Source organism: Cannabis sativa, chromosome 6 (assembly GCF_029168945.1).
Source record: "Cannabis sativa cultivar Pink pepper isolate KNU-18-1 chromosome 6, ASM2916894v1, whole genome shotgun sequence".
Taxonomy (NCBI): Eukaryota; Viridiplantae; Streptophyta; class Magnoliopsida; order Rosales; family Cannabaceae; genus Cannabis; species Cannabis sativa.
Window position 1 is genome coordinate 60262519 of NC_083606.1, and position 14392 is coordinate 60276910.

The 14392-nt window shown below is 36.5% G+C and overlaps 3 protein-coding genes and 1 non-coding gene across 4 annotated transcripts; 1 reads left to right on the forward strand and 3 right to left on the reverse strand.

Moving 5' to 3' along the window:
- Positions 1-1500: 1500 nt before the first annotated feature.
- Positions 1501-1577, reverse strand: LOC115696130 (small nucleolar RNA Z247). Its single transcript, XR_009688695.1, has one exon. It is a non-coding gene; the product is annotated as a small nucleolar RNA Z247 (small nucleolar RNA).
- A 3744-nt stretch (positions 1578-5321) lies between these two features.
- On the reverse strand, positions 5322-6012 carry LOC133039496 (uncharacterized). Its single transcript, XM_061118404.1, has 4 exons — positions 5974-6012; positions 5803-5895; positions 5609-5719; positions 5322-5504 (listed from the first exon to the last, which is right to left on the reverse strand). Exons 2-4 carry the CDS (start codon positions 5824-5826, stop codon positions 5322-5324), a joined length of 318 nt encoding a protein of 105 aa, XP_060974387.1. The 5' UTR covers positions 5827-5895; positions 5974-6012.
- A 1023-nt stretch (positions 6013-7035) lies between these two features.
- LOC133039320 (uncharacterized) lies at positions 7036-8176 on the reverse strand. Its single transcript, XM_061118186.1, has 2 exons — positions 7590-8176; positions 7036-7513 (listed from the first exon to the last, which is right to left on the reverse strand). Exons 1-2 carry the CDS (start codon positions 8174-8176, stop codon positions 7036-7038), a joined length of 1065 nt encoding a protein of 354 aa, XP_060974169.1.
- Positions 8177-12821: 4645 nt separating this feature from the next.
- LOC115724615 (protein TRACHEARY ELEMENT DIFFERENTIATION-RELATED 7A) lies at positions 12822-13700 on the forward strand. Its single transcript, XM_030653939.2, has one exon. The coding sequence runs from the start codon at positions 12822-12824 to the stop codon at positions 13698-13700; it is 879 nt and encodes a 292-aa protein (XP_030509799.1).
- The last annotated feature ends 692 nt before the right edge of the window (positions 13701-14392 follow it).

Consider the following 14392-nt stretch of genomic DNA (forward strand, 5'->3'; position numbering starts at 1 on the left):
ACCAAATAGTTTTTCCAAAGGACATTTGTAATGGAGAATTGGTGTGGGTAGATGATTGATTAGGAAAGTGGCTATTTGGATGGCTTCCCACCAAAATCGTTGAGACATACTAGAGTGAGCTAGAAGAGTGAGGCCGGTTTTTACGATATGACGATGTTTATGCTCGGGCTTTCCATTTTGTTGGTGAGTGTGTGGACAAGGATGCCTGAATTTTACTCTAATGGACTCGAGATAAGGCTCAAACTTTCGATATTTGCCCCCCAATCTATTTTTGGACGGTTTTAATGGTTGTGTTAAGTTGTTTTTTGACCTGTTTTTGGAAGGTGGGCAGGGCTTCGTCTTTAGTTTTGAGGGGAAATATCCAGGTATAGCGGCTGAAATCATCAATGAAGTGAATGTAGTAGCGATAGCCATGTCGAGAGATATTAGGAGATGGTCCCCATATGTCGGAGTGGACAAGTTCTAGCAATTGTTTTGATTCTTTGAGGGTGGAGGGATAATTTTTATGATGAGCTTTGCCAAGTTGACAACTAGGACAGAATTGTAAGGTAGAAGGTAAAGACTTTTTCTCATTAATTAAAATATGTTTGAGTGCATTGAGGGAAGGATGGCCTAGCCTAAAATGCCACAAACTTGATTCATTGACAGAAGCTTGAAAACAGGACTTGGCAGACTCTAGGACAAACACTACGACTGTTATTTATGGACAACTGAGGAGAACCGGCTGCTGGTGCTGTGAGGTGATATAGTCCATTGCTAACCTTCCCTTGAAGAAGAACCTTCTTTGAGTCCATGTCCTTTAAAACACAAGAGTCAGCATAAAACTTGGCCTAAGCATTGTTATCTTTAGTGAGTTGAGAAACACTTAGAAGAGTATTAGCAATAGTGGGTACACACAAGATATTTTTAAGTTTGACAGGAATAGAGCTATTTAAAGGTTTAATAAAAGTATTGCCAATATGAGAAATATGGAGAGATTGACCATTACCCACTATGAGTCTTGTCTTACCATTGTACTTAGTGGAGTTCTGCAAATTGTTTGCATTGTCAGTTATGTGGTTCGAAACACCACTATCCACATACCAATTAGTGTCATTTGGGCGAGGCTGCAGAGTAGAGTTGGCAAGGAAAGCTTGCTGGTTGTTGTTTGGATTATTGGCTAAGGAAGAGCTGTTTGGATTGTTTTGGATGTTGTTGTTTGGATTGAAGGCAACATCAAATCGATAGTAGCATTTGGTCACATGATGACCTGGTTTGTTACATAGTTGACAGATGACACATCCTTGATTTCCTCTGCCTCTACCACGTCCATGTCCGCGGAAGTTGGAACTTCTGCCAGAGTTTGGAGGCACAAATGGCTTTCTGTTGCGTGCTACAAAGTTTGCAGTCAGATTGGTGAGGTTTGTGTTCAAGGCATCGTTAGCTTTATAGATTCACATTTCTTAACTTTGAAGGAGGTATTGCACTTCAGATAGGGTGAGTTGATCTGCTCTAGGGTGAGATTTATGACAACCGAGTCATATTCGGATCCGAGACCTCCAAGAATATAGAGGATAAGATCATCATCGCTAAATGTATGTCCTGTGGAGTTGAGTGCTGCTGCTATGGCTTTCATTTTGAGGATGTAGTCATGAATGGACAGAGACCCCTTCTTGAGTGATTGAAGCTGAAATTACAGCTGAAGGAGGCGTGCTCGAGACTGAGTGGTGAGCAGATTCTCCAAAAGCGACCATAGTTCATGGGAGAATTGACATTGCAGGACTTGGCCAAGCATAGCCTCTGAAATGGAGTTGAGAAGCCAACTCAAAATAGCTTGGTCAATTCTAATCCAAAGAGTATATGAGGAGTTTACCTATCTTTACATCTCTTGGTTTGGACCAAGGAGTATCTCGACAAACTGAGGAGGGCACTGTCTCGTGCCAAACAGGAAACCGTCGAGGTCATGAGCACGCACGGTCGTCACCACTTGTGACCACCAGTAGGGGTAGTTGTCTCTGTCAAGTCGAATGGTGATGGGTGCAAAAGTTGCTGGTGCAGAGGTGCTGGAAGTGCTGGAGGAGGAGCATCGACGGCTTGGGGTCTGTTGTTGTTGTTGACGAAGGAGTCACCTTGCGAACCAGTGGACGCTATTGGCTCTGGTACCAAGTAAAACAACGACTAGAAAAAGGATGAAGCAGTAGAGTAATATATATATAGATATATGTATTTTAGTGTATTGAATATTCTTGTTCTAATTTCCTTGTAGGTACACGGTATAAATGGGTGCATATATAATGCACTGTTCACATGTGCTAATTAATATGGTTGGCAGAAATTAATAAAGGATTTAAAAAGTAAGTAAAAAGAATCCTATGTTACGTACCTACTTGAGCATTAGAAACATGTGTTTAAAATGCTATTTTCAACCGTTGATAGGTTGTAAATTGTACATTTTGTCTTTCACTTATTATATCATTATGTACAAGTGTTTTTTTTATTTTTTTATCTAACCTAGCTAAAAATGATTTTTTTTTTTCCTTCAAAAATTCATATATATATGACCACTAAACTTGTCTTTATGTAAATAATTCCTTTAGCAATATTCTATACTAATACATAACTTGGTAGAAGCACGAGACTAATAGAAAATATTTGATAGTTGACTCTATCTCTAGCTAATTAAGAATTAAATAATTTCTTTGATTGTGGAAAACCTGAAAATTAAATGAGGAAAATATCATGTCACTACTACAAAAACACCCTTTAGAGGCGGTTTTTAAGCCCTTTAGGCGTCGGTTTTCGCGAAATTCGCAACCGACGCCTATCAGGGCGACGCTAAAGGGTTTATTTGAACCGACGCCATATGTACCCCTATGGCGTCGGTTCCTAGCTAGGAACCGACGCCATAGGGGTACATATGGCGTCGGTTCCTAGCCAATAACCGACGCCATATGTGGCGTAGGAACCGACGCCAAAACCCCTCAGATTTCAGTTTTTTTCATTTTTTTTTTAATTTAATTATATTATTTTAATTTTATATTTATTAATTTATATACATATTTATTTAATTTAAATTACATATTTATTTAAATTTTAAATTACATATATATTTAATTTAATTATATATTAATTACATTTTAAATTAAATAGTAATTAAATTTGGGTAAAAACATAATTTGATTTCATAAAAATAATTAAATATTACACAAACATGTAAAATTAGTTAAAAATATTAATAAGTTAATAAATCTAATTACAAGTTAATCTATAAAAATTACATAATGAAGAAAAATTCTTCGACCTTTGAACCTCAATCGTCACCGTGAATCACCGCCATCAATTGTTCGATCCACTTTCGCTGTAGTGGTAAAATTTCTGTTTTTGGATCGTATTGCTTCTTACCCCCAAACTGTTAAAAAAATTAAAAATTTATATTAGTTTATGTATATGTATATTATATATTTGTTATTATAAAATTTATATACTATGATCAATAATTAAAACTTACAGCTTTTTGATCTTCTATGTAACGGTTGGGGTTGGCACGTGCGACGATGTCATTCATATATTTCAAAACATAAAAACCGCATTCTTGGCTTTTAGGTTGTCTTGGACGGTTGCTTGTGCAATTCCTTGCCACGGGCCAAGATACCGATGTGCGTCCCCTATATACATGAATGCCCCTGTTTGGAAAAATTATATTAGCATTTCAATTCGTTAGTTAATTTAAATTCGTTACATAAGAAGTCATTAAATAATTACCTTCCGATCATTTGTTCTATTTCTTCGGGAATTGGGCGGCCTTTTAGAGGGTTTAAATGGATAATTTTCTTTGGCGCAACCACCACTAGCGTCCAATGCATCCTAGAAAATTATATTGGAATATAAGTAAGATAGTATAAAAATAATTTGAAGACATAATATAGAAATGAACAATTAGCACTAAAGAATTTAATAAAGTTTACCCGATATTCCAAGGAATAAAGAACATTTGGTGGTTGCTTTTCATTAATGATAACCAATTAGCCAATCGTCTTGCCGCATCGTCAAAAGATCGACTCGTTCTTCATCGCCGATCCCATGCACCGTGAGAAGCTGCGGGTCGTAAAACTTGAAAATTTTTCTCGTACCGTTGATGCTCTCCCATATGTGCCCTTAAAAAAGTGTTAGTGTCTTATAATAATTTAACTATAATTTGAGATAAGGTTAATTAGATTAAAGAAGAGTATACATCATTCCAAACGGCATTCCACGGTTGCCGATGTAGTCACACGTAGCAACTGCTGCAAATCCTCTCCGGATAACGTGATGCGGGTACGCGGTGCAATGAATCCTCGGGGGACAGGAATTGTGATTATATCACGTTTATCTTTGAGCCTTAGGAATTCATGAATCATCCATTTCAGCGAATTAGGGATCAACGCCATCTTCTCTTCCGTGAACAACTCATCTTCCCGTGCACCACGGCTTTGTGGAGAAAGCATCGGAGCTTTCCCCTTTGACGCATCACGTCTTGAGGGCGGTTGAGCGAGTGGACCCTAAACAAAACAACATAATATATATATATCAAATTTTATCTAATTTCTACCGAAATTTCGGCAGCATAACGGTTGTAATTGAATGATCCCAAAAATTTTGAACATGGGCTGTATAACGACAAATAACACATATATAACGGTAGTTTGTTCATCCATCCCACCGCAAAGACATATATTCGCAGAACCTACTTCACTACGGATGAATATTGAAGATATTCAAACTCCACTAATCATTAATAATTAATTTCGAGTTGAGAAGTTACCTCGGTTGTTAAAATTAAGTGTTTAGGCCAAGGAAGGAACATCCGGTACACGTCCCTAACATATCTGAACTCTTCAAGTGGGACTGGGATTTCAGCGTCCTCTTGCAGGATTTCTGAAACCATGATCCGAGCATGTGAATCATCGTAATCCTGGCAGTGAACTTTGACCACACCCACATGCTCGTACAAATACCCTCGGGCCACAATATTGTCGATGTTGTCAGAGCAGAGATGTACTTGCTGAGTAAGGGCCGCTTGGTCATCAAAATTGTATAGGATACCTTGGTCGTTGAGGGAAATGAACTCCTCAAAGATAATTTTGTGGTTGTACCTCATCCCGAGGAGCGTATGGTTGTGGAACATACGCCTCACCAGCCCACCTCTCCTTCTTCCTCTTGTTCGGCAGCGTTCCTCTGCTGCTTAAGGGATTGGACTTCGGCTTTTAATTGTTCAATCTCCTTCGCTTGCCGAGCCACAACATCGACACTTCCCTTTTCTTCCCGCCGAACAGCTTGAGATGCCCCGGTCGGGAACCTACAAATCATAAAATGCAAATTAGCAACGATTTCATTTGTGTAACTAAATAAATAACATTTGAAGTAATAGCATACCCAGCAGCCCTGACACGTCCAGGATGCTCTGGTGTCCCGAGCGCCTGCGTGAGGATATCGTTTTGGCCCTGGACCTGAAGTTGTCCCTGACTAAGCTTCTCCTCTAATTGAGCCTAATGCACGCATATATTCAAGCAATTAGTATATGAATTATATACACTAACTCTAATTGAATTATATATTCAAGCAATTAGTATATGAATTAATATATACTTACTATCTTCTCGGCAATTTCCTTGTCGTAATCAGTGACAAGTTTTCTACTCTTGGTGCGAGATTTAATCCAAACACGGTGGCGGGGAGGATCTGCAACTTCGAGGTCCTTTTTCTACATAACGTTATAACAATGAAATGAGTACCAATTAAATTGTATAGCACATTATAGCACATTAAATTTTTAGTATTACTTACCACAGCTTCCCGTACGTTCACCATCCCACTCCGACCACTTCGATGTCTGGATTGAATTTTTGAGGAACGTTCACGTTGCACCTTACTCAATTCCTACAATGCCAATAAAATACATTAGATACATGTACTTGTATTTAAGAGTTTATCTTAGTGTTAATATAATTAGCGTACCAGAAATTCAGGAGTTAGTCTACTTTCAACAAATTTGCACCAATCGGCGGCGTCGATCTCCGGGTGCTTTTCGTGACTTGTGCCGGTCGTCCCGCATCATTCTCTTTCAACGCGGGCATTATGATGTCTTTTGTCATCCTATTCTTGAAGTCTTTCATTAACTTCCCAGCTAGGATGAGACAATCATGTTTGAAGGTGTCCAGCACAATGAACCCCGTCTATTTTGAAGGAAAACAAACACGGTTAGAGTCAACATTTGGAGTAATAGAAAAACAAATCAAAATTCTAACAAATAATAGCTTACCTGAATGTCTTTCCAAACTTTATTTTTCGAGTACGGTTGACTTCTTTCCAATTTTTATAAGCCAACCCTATTGTCTGCCGAGCATCCGACTCCCGCAGTGGATACGAGCTTCGCGTAGCTTTGTCCACAGGATTGACCTTTATCATTAACTTCGAGGGCCACTCTTTTGCCCTGATCCATTAGTTTGGATATTTCATTCATTTGCGTCGGCCCTCGTGTAGGTATTGTGGTTGGACACTCATTTTCTGCTCCCCGAATCAGATCCTGATTCTGAGTTCGCCATGTCTACACCATTAACAAACAAACTTCAAAGTTAGCTACATATATAACAAGTAGTGTATATGAAATTTTAAAAGCATAAACAAATTGTTAAGTATTCAGGACCATTCACAACCACAATATAAAGTAAGCTATATATCAAGTTACCAATTAGACACGTTTTCTTTTCTTTTTTTGTTTATGTTTGCCTGAATCACAATTGACCCATATTCCCTCATTGATATCGTTTCTAATGTATTCAGCGTCGTCTTCCTCAATGTTACGATCAATTCCCATGAGTTGCTCATGAATTGGTTGTCCAACAATGAAGTCATCGTAACATAAGTCAGCATTCTCCTCATCCTCTTCAGTCTCTAAGAACCTCCTCTCGGGTGTCGATAAAACAATAGACCATTTATCATTAGCCGGATCAGAAATGTAAAAAACTTGAGCTGCTTGGCTAGCCATGATGAATGGATCATTCTTGCTTCCTCTCTTACTTAAATCAACCAAAGTAAAACCAAGCTCGTCGCTTTTACTCCAACGTTGTTGTCAACCCAAGAACACTTAAAAAGTGGAATTCGGAACGCAAAATAATTGAGCTCCCATATTTCTTCAATGACCCCGTAATACGTCATAGTACCTAAAACAGGGTTTCTATCTTTTGCACTTGCAAAGTGCATAGTTTCTGCGACGATACGTATACCACTATTTTGAACCTCTCGAGCATCATCTCTTGACTTTGTATGAAAACGTTTACCCCTTACAATGTACGCTTCATGCTTTGCAACCGCAAAAGTTGGTCCAAGGGCAATACGACTCAACACATCAGATACTCCATGATTCGGTTCGTTCAACTTTGCTATAATGGTATTCCTTAACCACCCAATGAAAGTTTGACGATGTTGGTCTGCAACCCATTTTTGTTTATTTTTTTGATTTCTTGGAACCATTGATTGTAACAGCTCCATATGGTCACTGTAAAACAAGTAAGATAAATCAAGTTATTGTTCATCGTGACTTAAGTAATGTTAATCAAACAAAAGGTACTTACGTTATATATGGTTGAACCTCTGCGTTATTGTTCATCACGACTAATTGAGCTTGATCTAGTTCAAGCTTGGACACTGTCACCATTGTCCCTTTGCCCCTTAATCCTCTATCAACATCATCTGGGTCAGTTCTTGGTTTGCTAATTCCTATTGCCTCAACTCCAGCCATGTACTCTGAACAAAATTCCACAGCCTCTTCAGATATGTAGCACTCAACCATACATGCTTCTGGCCGATAGTGGTTACGCACATAACTTTTAAGTACCTTCATATTTCTTTCAAATGGATACATCCATCTCGCCCACACCGGCCCACACAGCCTTGCTTCTCTCACTAGATGAACCATTAAATGGATCATGATGTCGAAAAAAGATGGCGGAAAAAACTTTTCCAGGTTGCACAATGTTTTGACTACATGTTCATGTAATGCATCTAACTTATCCAATTCTAATTCCTTCCCGCACAGCCTATTAAAGAAAATGCAAACATGTGTCAAACACTCTCGAACATTTTTTGGCAAGACTGATCTAATGGCAATTGGAAGTAGATGTTGCATTAACGCATGACAATCATGTGATTTCAGACCCATTAATAGTTTCAATTCAGGCTCATTTCACCAAGTTTTTGATGTTAGCTCCATCGGGTACTTTCATATTTGCAAGTGATTTGCAAACCGTTTGTTTCTCTTTTTTGGATAAAGTGAAACAAGCGGAGGCAAATATAAACGTTCACCTTTCTTCTCAGGTGCCAGAGATTGTCGTATACCCATTTCAACGAGATCTAAACGACTATTTACACCGTCCTTAGTTTTGCCGGGAATATCAAGTAAGGTACCAATAATACTCTCACACACATTTTTTTCAATATGCATGACATCCAAACAATGTCGAACTAGTAGACTTTTCCAATATGGAAGACGAAAGAAGATTGACTTTCTTTGAAAACAACCATTAGTTTTTTTATTTTTTTGCGTCTTTCCATACTTAAAATCTACAAGTTGAACTTGTTGGAGAATTTGTTCCCGCACGGTGGCAAAGGAGCCATATCACCCTCTTCGCACCATCGAATGCTTTCTTCTTCCGTCTATCGGGATGATTTGCGGTGCAAGTAACGTCTGTGACCCATATAACACATCTTGTGTCCATTTGCCAAGCGACGAGCCGATGTGTTAGTGCAACAAATCGGACAACCTTCGTAACCTTTTGTGCTTAAGCCTGATAAATTACTATAAGCAGGGAAATCACTGACAGTCCACAACAACACAGCTTTCAGATTAAATAATTCTTTTTTAAAACCATCATAGAGCTGAACACCGTTCTCATACAATTCTATTTAATCGTCAATCAATGGTTCCAAATATACATCGATATTATGTCCGGGTTGTTGCAGGCCTGATATCATTAAAGAAAGCATGTTAAATTTCCTCTTCATCACTAACCAGGGAGGAAGATTGTATATAATTAGGAAGACAGACCATGAACTATGACGACTACTAAGAGATCTATGTGGATTTACTCCATCCGCGTACGTACCGAGACGAATGTGTCTTGGTTAAAATTTGAATTCAGGGTTTATGTAGTTCACTTTTTTCCAAGCTTGGGAATCTGCAGGATGTCTAAGTTTTCCATCTTTCACTCTCTTGGTCTCATGCCAAATCAAATTTTCAGAATGTTCTGCACTACGATATAATCGTTTCAGTCGCGGAATCAAAGGCATGTACCACATCACTTTTTGGGGGATAAGTTTCCTATTCTCCTTACTCTTGTTTACTTTATGGCGGGATAAACCGCAAGTCGGGCAATAATTCATGTCTGCATATTCCTTACGATATAAAATGCAATCGTTCGGACATGCATGAATTTTTTCATACTTCAATCCTATAGAATTTAACGTTTTTTTCACTTCATAAGTAGATTCCGGAAAGCAGTTGGCAAATGGTAAGATATCTTTAAAAGCAGCTAAAAATTGAGTAAAACATTTATCGCTCACTCCATTTTCTGCTTTTATGTTGTAAAACTTTACCATTGTTGGTAATCTTAGTTTTTTACAACCATCGAACAGAGGTTTATCAGCATCACTAAGAAAATTATCGAATTTCTCAGGATCATTAAGAAATTCCTCCTGTGCTTCGTTAAGCAAGTCCAATGGATAATCATCCAAATCATTACCCTCGATATCATCTACCCCCCGCTTTCCTAATGGATATGGATCATTAGGTAAATGTTCGCCATGGTAATACCAAATAGTATAACTTCTATTGAAACCTCGTAAATACACATGGTCCTTAATCATTGTAATATTCCCTTTAGATACATTACAACAATCTACACACGGACAATGAATACGTTCGTGATTTGTAGAATTCTTTAAGGCAAACTCTAAAAATGCATCGAACCCTACTTGAAATCGCAGTGTGTCTCTCTCCTCACGCATCCATGATTTATCCATAACAAAAATCCTATCCAAAAATTCAGTATTTAGTAACTACTTATAGCTAGTTACTAATTACACAATGTAACTAACTAAGTTTCTCACAATTTATTCATATTAATTTATAAATTACTTAAATTCTCGTTTTAGATTAGTTCATATTATTAGGTTGTTTTGTTGATTAGAATGTTATTAAAATTTTAAATATTTCTAATAAATAAAATTGAGGGGAAAAATTTTTGGTAAAGCAATAAAGGTATTAACTAATATTTTCCCCTTTTAATTAACTTTTGCTCTTTATTTTCTTTGAAAAATAAAAATCCACATTGAACCTCTCAAATGAAAGAAAAGAAATAAAAAAAGAAGGATTTTATATGTTTATTTTGTTAATTTATTTAGTAACTAATTATATCTAGTTACTAATTACACAATGTAACTAACTAAGTCTCTCACACAATTTATTCATATTAATCTAAAAATTACTCAAATTTTCGTTTCACATTAGTTCATGTTATTAGGTTGTTTAGTTGATTATAATGTTGGTAAAATTAAAAAGTTTTCATAAATGTGAATATTATTATTTTTTATGTGACCTAACTTCTTATTACTATGTTATAATTAACTATATTATGAATGGTTTTAGTAAGATTTATCCTAATTCTACCGAAATTTCTAAGAAAGCATAACTACTGTAATTGGACGTTCCCAAAAATTTTACAAGTGCCTAAAATAACAAACAAAACAGATAAACAATACAAAATTAATCCACCCATCCGACCGCAAAGACATGTATTCGCAGAACCTACTTCACTACGGATGAATATTTAAGATATTCAAACTCAACTAACATGCATTGATAATTAATTATATATTAAGAAAAAGTTAGTAAAAGTATATACCTATAATTGCAAGCCCAAATACGCTACACACAAAATTATGCCGAACCCCTATAATATAAAGAAATACAACGAAATTACAAAATTAATTATTTCATAACTTATAACTAGTTATAAAAAATTGTAACAAGTTACTTAGTTACTAAATTATACATACATATATATAATCAATTATATCTCACACTATTATCTCAAAAAAATAAAATTATATCACACACTAATTCCATTTTAAAATTTTTATTTCTAAACTAATTTTTTTTTTGAAACTAATAAAATCCCTCCAATGTCATTTTATTCACAATAAATATACATTGCAAAAAATATATAAAATACAATTACAAAATTTATTTTCATAAAAAATATACACACACTATATACACACACAATATATACACACATTATATACAAATATTCAATAAAATATACAAATACATATATATACTATACATTGTGGTATAAATTATTACCTAATAACCGCAATCCGACGACCACCGTAAAAAATCCCGACACTATACACATAAAACACAATAATATTACTAATAAAATAAAAAAACTCAAATAATAATTTACAAAAACATAAAATAAAACAATATACATAATACAATAAGAATAGAAGCAATATTTATACCTTAAACGAGGTTGAGATTGAACAATTTCTCAACAAAAATGGGTGGCCGGATTTCACACCCAAAGTTTACTATTTGGGTTCGGATGACACTTTTAGAGGCTAAAAAATCAAAACTTTTTAGGTGTATGTTATTAAGTATCGAAAATGGAGGATTTTAAAAAAAAAATGGGCTGAAATGGTTGAGAAATGGGGGAGATAGGGTGGGGAGGAGGTGGGTTCGGCGAGGGTTTCGTGGTGAGGAGGGCTCTCTGGTTTCTGATTTCTGGGTTGCTGAGTGAAGTGGGAAGGAAGAAGAAAGGTCGAACAAACATATAGTCTGAACGACCCTATGGCGTCGGTTCCTTCATAGGAACCGACGGCATAGGGTACACGTGTCAGCAGACTGTGTACCCTATGCCGTCGGTTCCTATGCTGGAACCGACGCCATATGGTAGTTCAGAAAAAAAAAAATAATAAATTTCCAACCGCCTCTAAATGGTATAATGCAATTTTATACCTACGGTTTTTATCAAAAAACCGCCTCTAAATGTCAATTTCGATCATAGCGGGTATTTTCACACCCTTTAGCTTCCCTTTTTATAAATGGGGTTGAAAAAACTGCCTCTAAAGGCTAATATTGTAGTAGTGTGTATATCCTTTCGAAATTGGGTTAGTTAGACCAAAAATAATATGTAATAAGCTGTTGTTGTTTTTTACTAAAAAGTATGCATTTTATTCATGATCGGACAAATCATGACAAACATAAGTTTGTTTCAATAATTATGCAATTTGATGATATTAATTGCAACTGTCACATTCTGCATAAATATAATTTAATAATTATGTGTATATTTAGTACACAACATTCAACTAATGATAGCCAAGCTTTATCCAATACTAAATTCATTCATCACGTGCTTTTAGTCGGATGAATATATGGAAATAAATTATATATATACTAAAATTTTCAAAGGTTATATAGCAGCCCTTTGTGGACCCAAAATTAATGTAATTAATTAATTAACAACTAAGTATGATTATTTCTCTACAGTTGTACTCTAAATTTTGTTTATTTGTTATGCATTGACAACTTGACTCAAACTATATATATTTTAAAGATAAAGTTGATAAGTGAGATTGATAACTAGAGAGGGACCCCAGGGCCAGGACATGTAATGGAGGCTTTCATGATTTTAGGTTGCTCACAACAACTAGTACAAATAGCTCCATATTCCTCTCCACACAATCATCATATATTCTCATCTTAATTATTTCTATATCAAAGAAAGAAAGATATAAAGATGGGCTACTACTCTTACAACTCCCCTCCTCCACCATCACCATCACCACCACCACCATGTCCACCGCCACCTCAATATGGTTATCAAAAAGCACCCCCACCGCCACAAAAAGATACTTATTCTTCTCCAAAACCATCATATCCTCCAAAGTCATCACCTCCAAAACCTTCATACCCACCAAAGTCATCACCTCCAAAACCATCATACCCACCAAAATCATCACCTCCAAAACCATCATACCCACCAAAATCATCACCTCCAAAATCTTCATATTCACCAAAGTCATCACCTCCTAATAATGCCTCACCACCAAATAATTCTGCATACCCACCAAAGCCAAGCAAGACTACTCCACCGGCTCAACCACCAAAACCTCATTATCCCTCTAAGCCAGAAAAGAACTCTCCTTCAGCTCAACCACCAAAACCCTATTCGAAACCTCCCTCAACCACACCTTACCCCGGATCACCGCTAGCCCAGCCGCCCACCTTCCACGGCTACGCGCCAGCCCCGCCCACTTTTGGATCTCCTTCGCCTACCATCAGTGGCATCCCGCCTTCCTCTGACATCTCTACGCCACCTTCGGGAGGCAACCACACAACTGTTATAGCAGTATGCGTGTCCCTTGGTGGTGCTTTCTTCTTGGCATTCATCTTGGTTGGCCTGATTTGTCTTGCTAAGAAGAAGAAGAAGCCGGTTTTGATTCCGGCTGCAGCTGCCTGTGCATCATCATCATCATCAGACTCTGATGAAGAAAGTGGCCATGGAAGTGGAACTGCTCGTCATGGAGCCGCCGAAGGCGCTGCAGTCGTTGGTGGAGGAGGATCTCCAAACCGATCATCTGGCCATGGTTCAGGGCATCAACGAAGTAGTTACTAAAGGGAATATTATTAATTACTTCGTGAAATGCATGCATGCATATTGATTTGTTTCATAATTTATTAAATTTTATCATTCTAAATATCTGGTTGAATTTTGATTGCTTGGATTTGTTGATATTGTAATTTTGTGGTTTTCAATTATATTCTGATTCTTTCAGTTCCCATAGTAAAAACTGTTGAGCGTACATCATGTGAGACTGTCATGTTAATTTTGTCTATAGTATTTGTAAGTAGTTATCACTATTTTTTAGTGGCATCTAATAATTTTAATTTTTGGCAGCTATACATGATAATTGAAATATTTACAAAAGAAAAGAAAAATGTTACTTTTATCAGAACATTTTGCAATTGCGCGGAAAAAAAAATCAAAATTTTACCAGTGCACATTTGCAGTGGCTAAAATCTAACTTTTACCAGCGCATTTACATGTTGGGAAAAGTCATTTTTGCCAGCGCTTTTCATTTTGTGCTGACAAAAGTTCTAATACCAACGTTGATTTGCCAATCCTTTCTGCCGACACATTAAAAGTAATTTTTATTATATTAGCGCAATACTAAATTTTTACCAGCACAAAAATATGTTGGCAAAAGTGACATTTCTTGTGATATTATAAAATCATACCACTTAAAAATTATTATTTAGCATAAAAAATTATTTTATAATAATGCATAATTATAAACTTAATTTAAA

Bases quoted from the DNA above. Each gene is read 5' to 3' on its own strand.
- LOC133039496 (XM_061118404.1), bottom strand. From the start codon at position 5,826: ATGGTGAACGTACGGGAAGCTGTG. The intron at 5,720-5,802 runs GTAAGTAATACT...AACGTTATGTAG, and splicing joins TGAACGTACGGGAAGCTGTG to AAAAAGGACCTCGAAGTTGC. The intron at 5,505-5,608 runs GTAAGTATATAT...TGCGTGCATTAG, and splicing joins AGGAAATTGCCGAGAAGATA to GCTCAATTAGAGGAGAAGCT.
- LOC133039320 (XM_061118186.1), bottom strand. From the start codon at position 8,176: ATGGGTCTGAAATCACATGATTGTCATGCGTTAATGCAACATCTACTT. The intron at 7,514-7,589 runs GTAAGTACCTTT...CTTGTTTTACAG, and splicing joins GAGGTTCAACCATATATAAC to TGACCATATGGAGCTGTTAC.
- LOC115724615 (XM_030653939.2), top strand. From the start codon at position 12,822: ATGGGCTACTACTCTTACAACTCCCCTCCTCCACCATCACCATCACCA.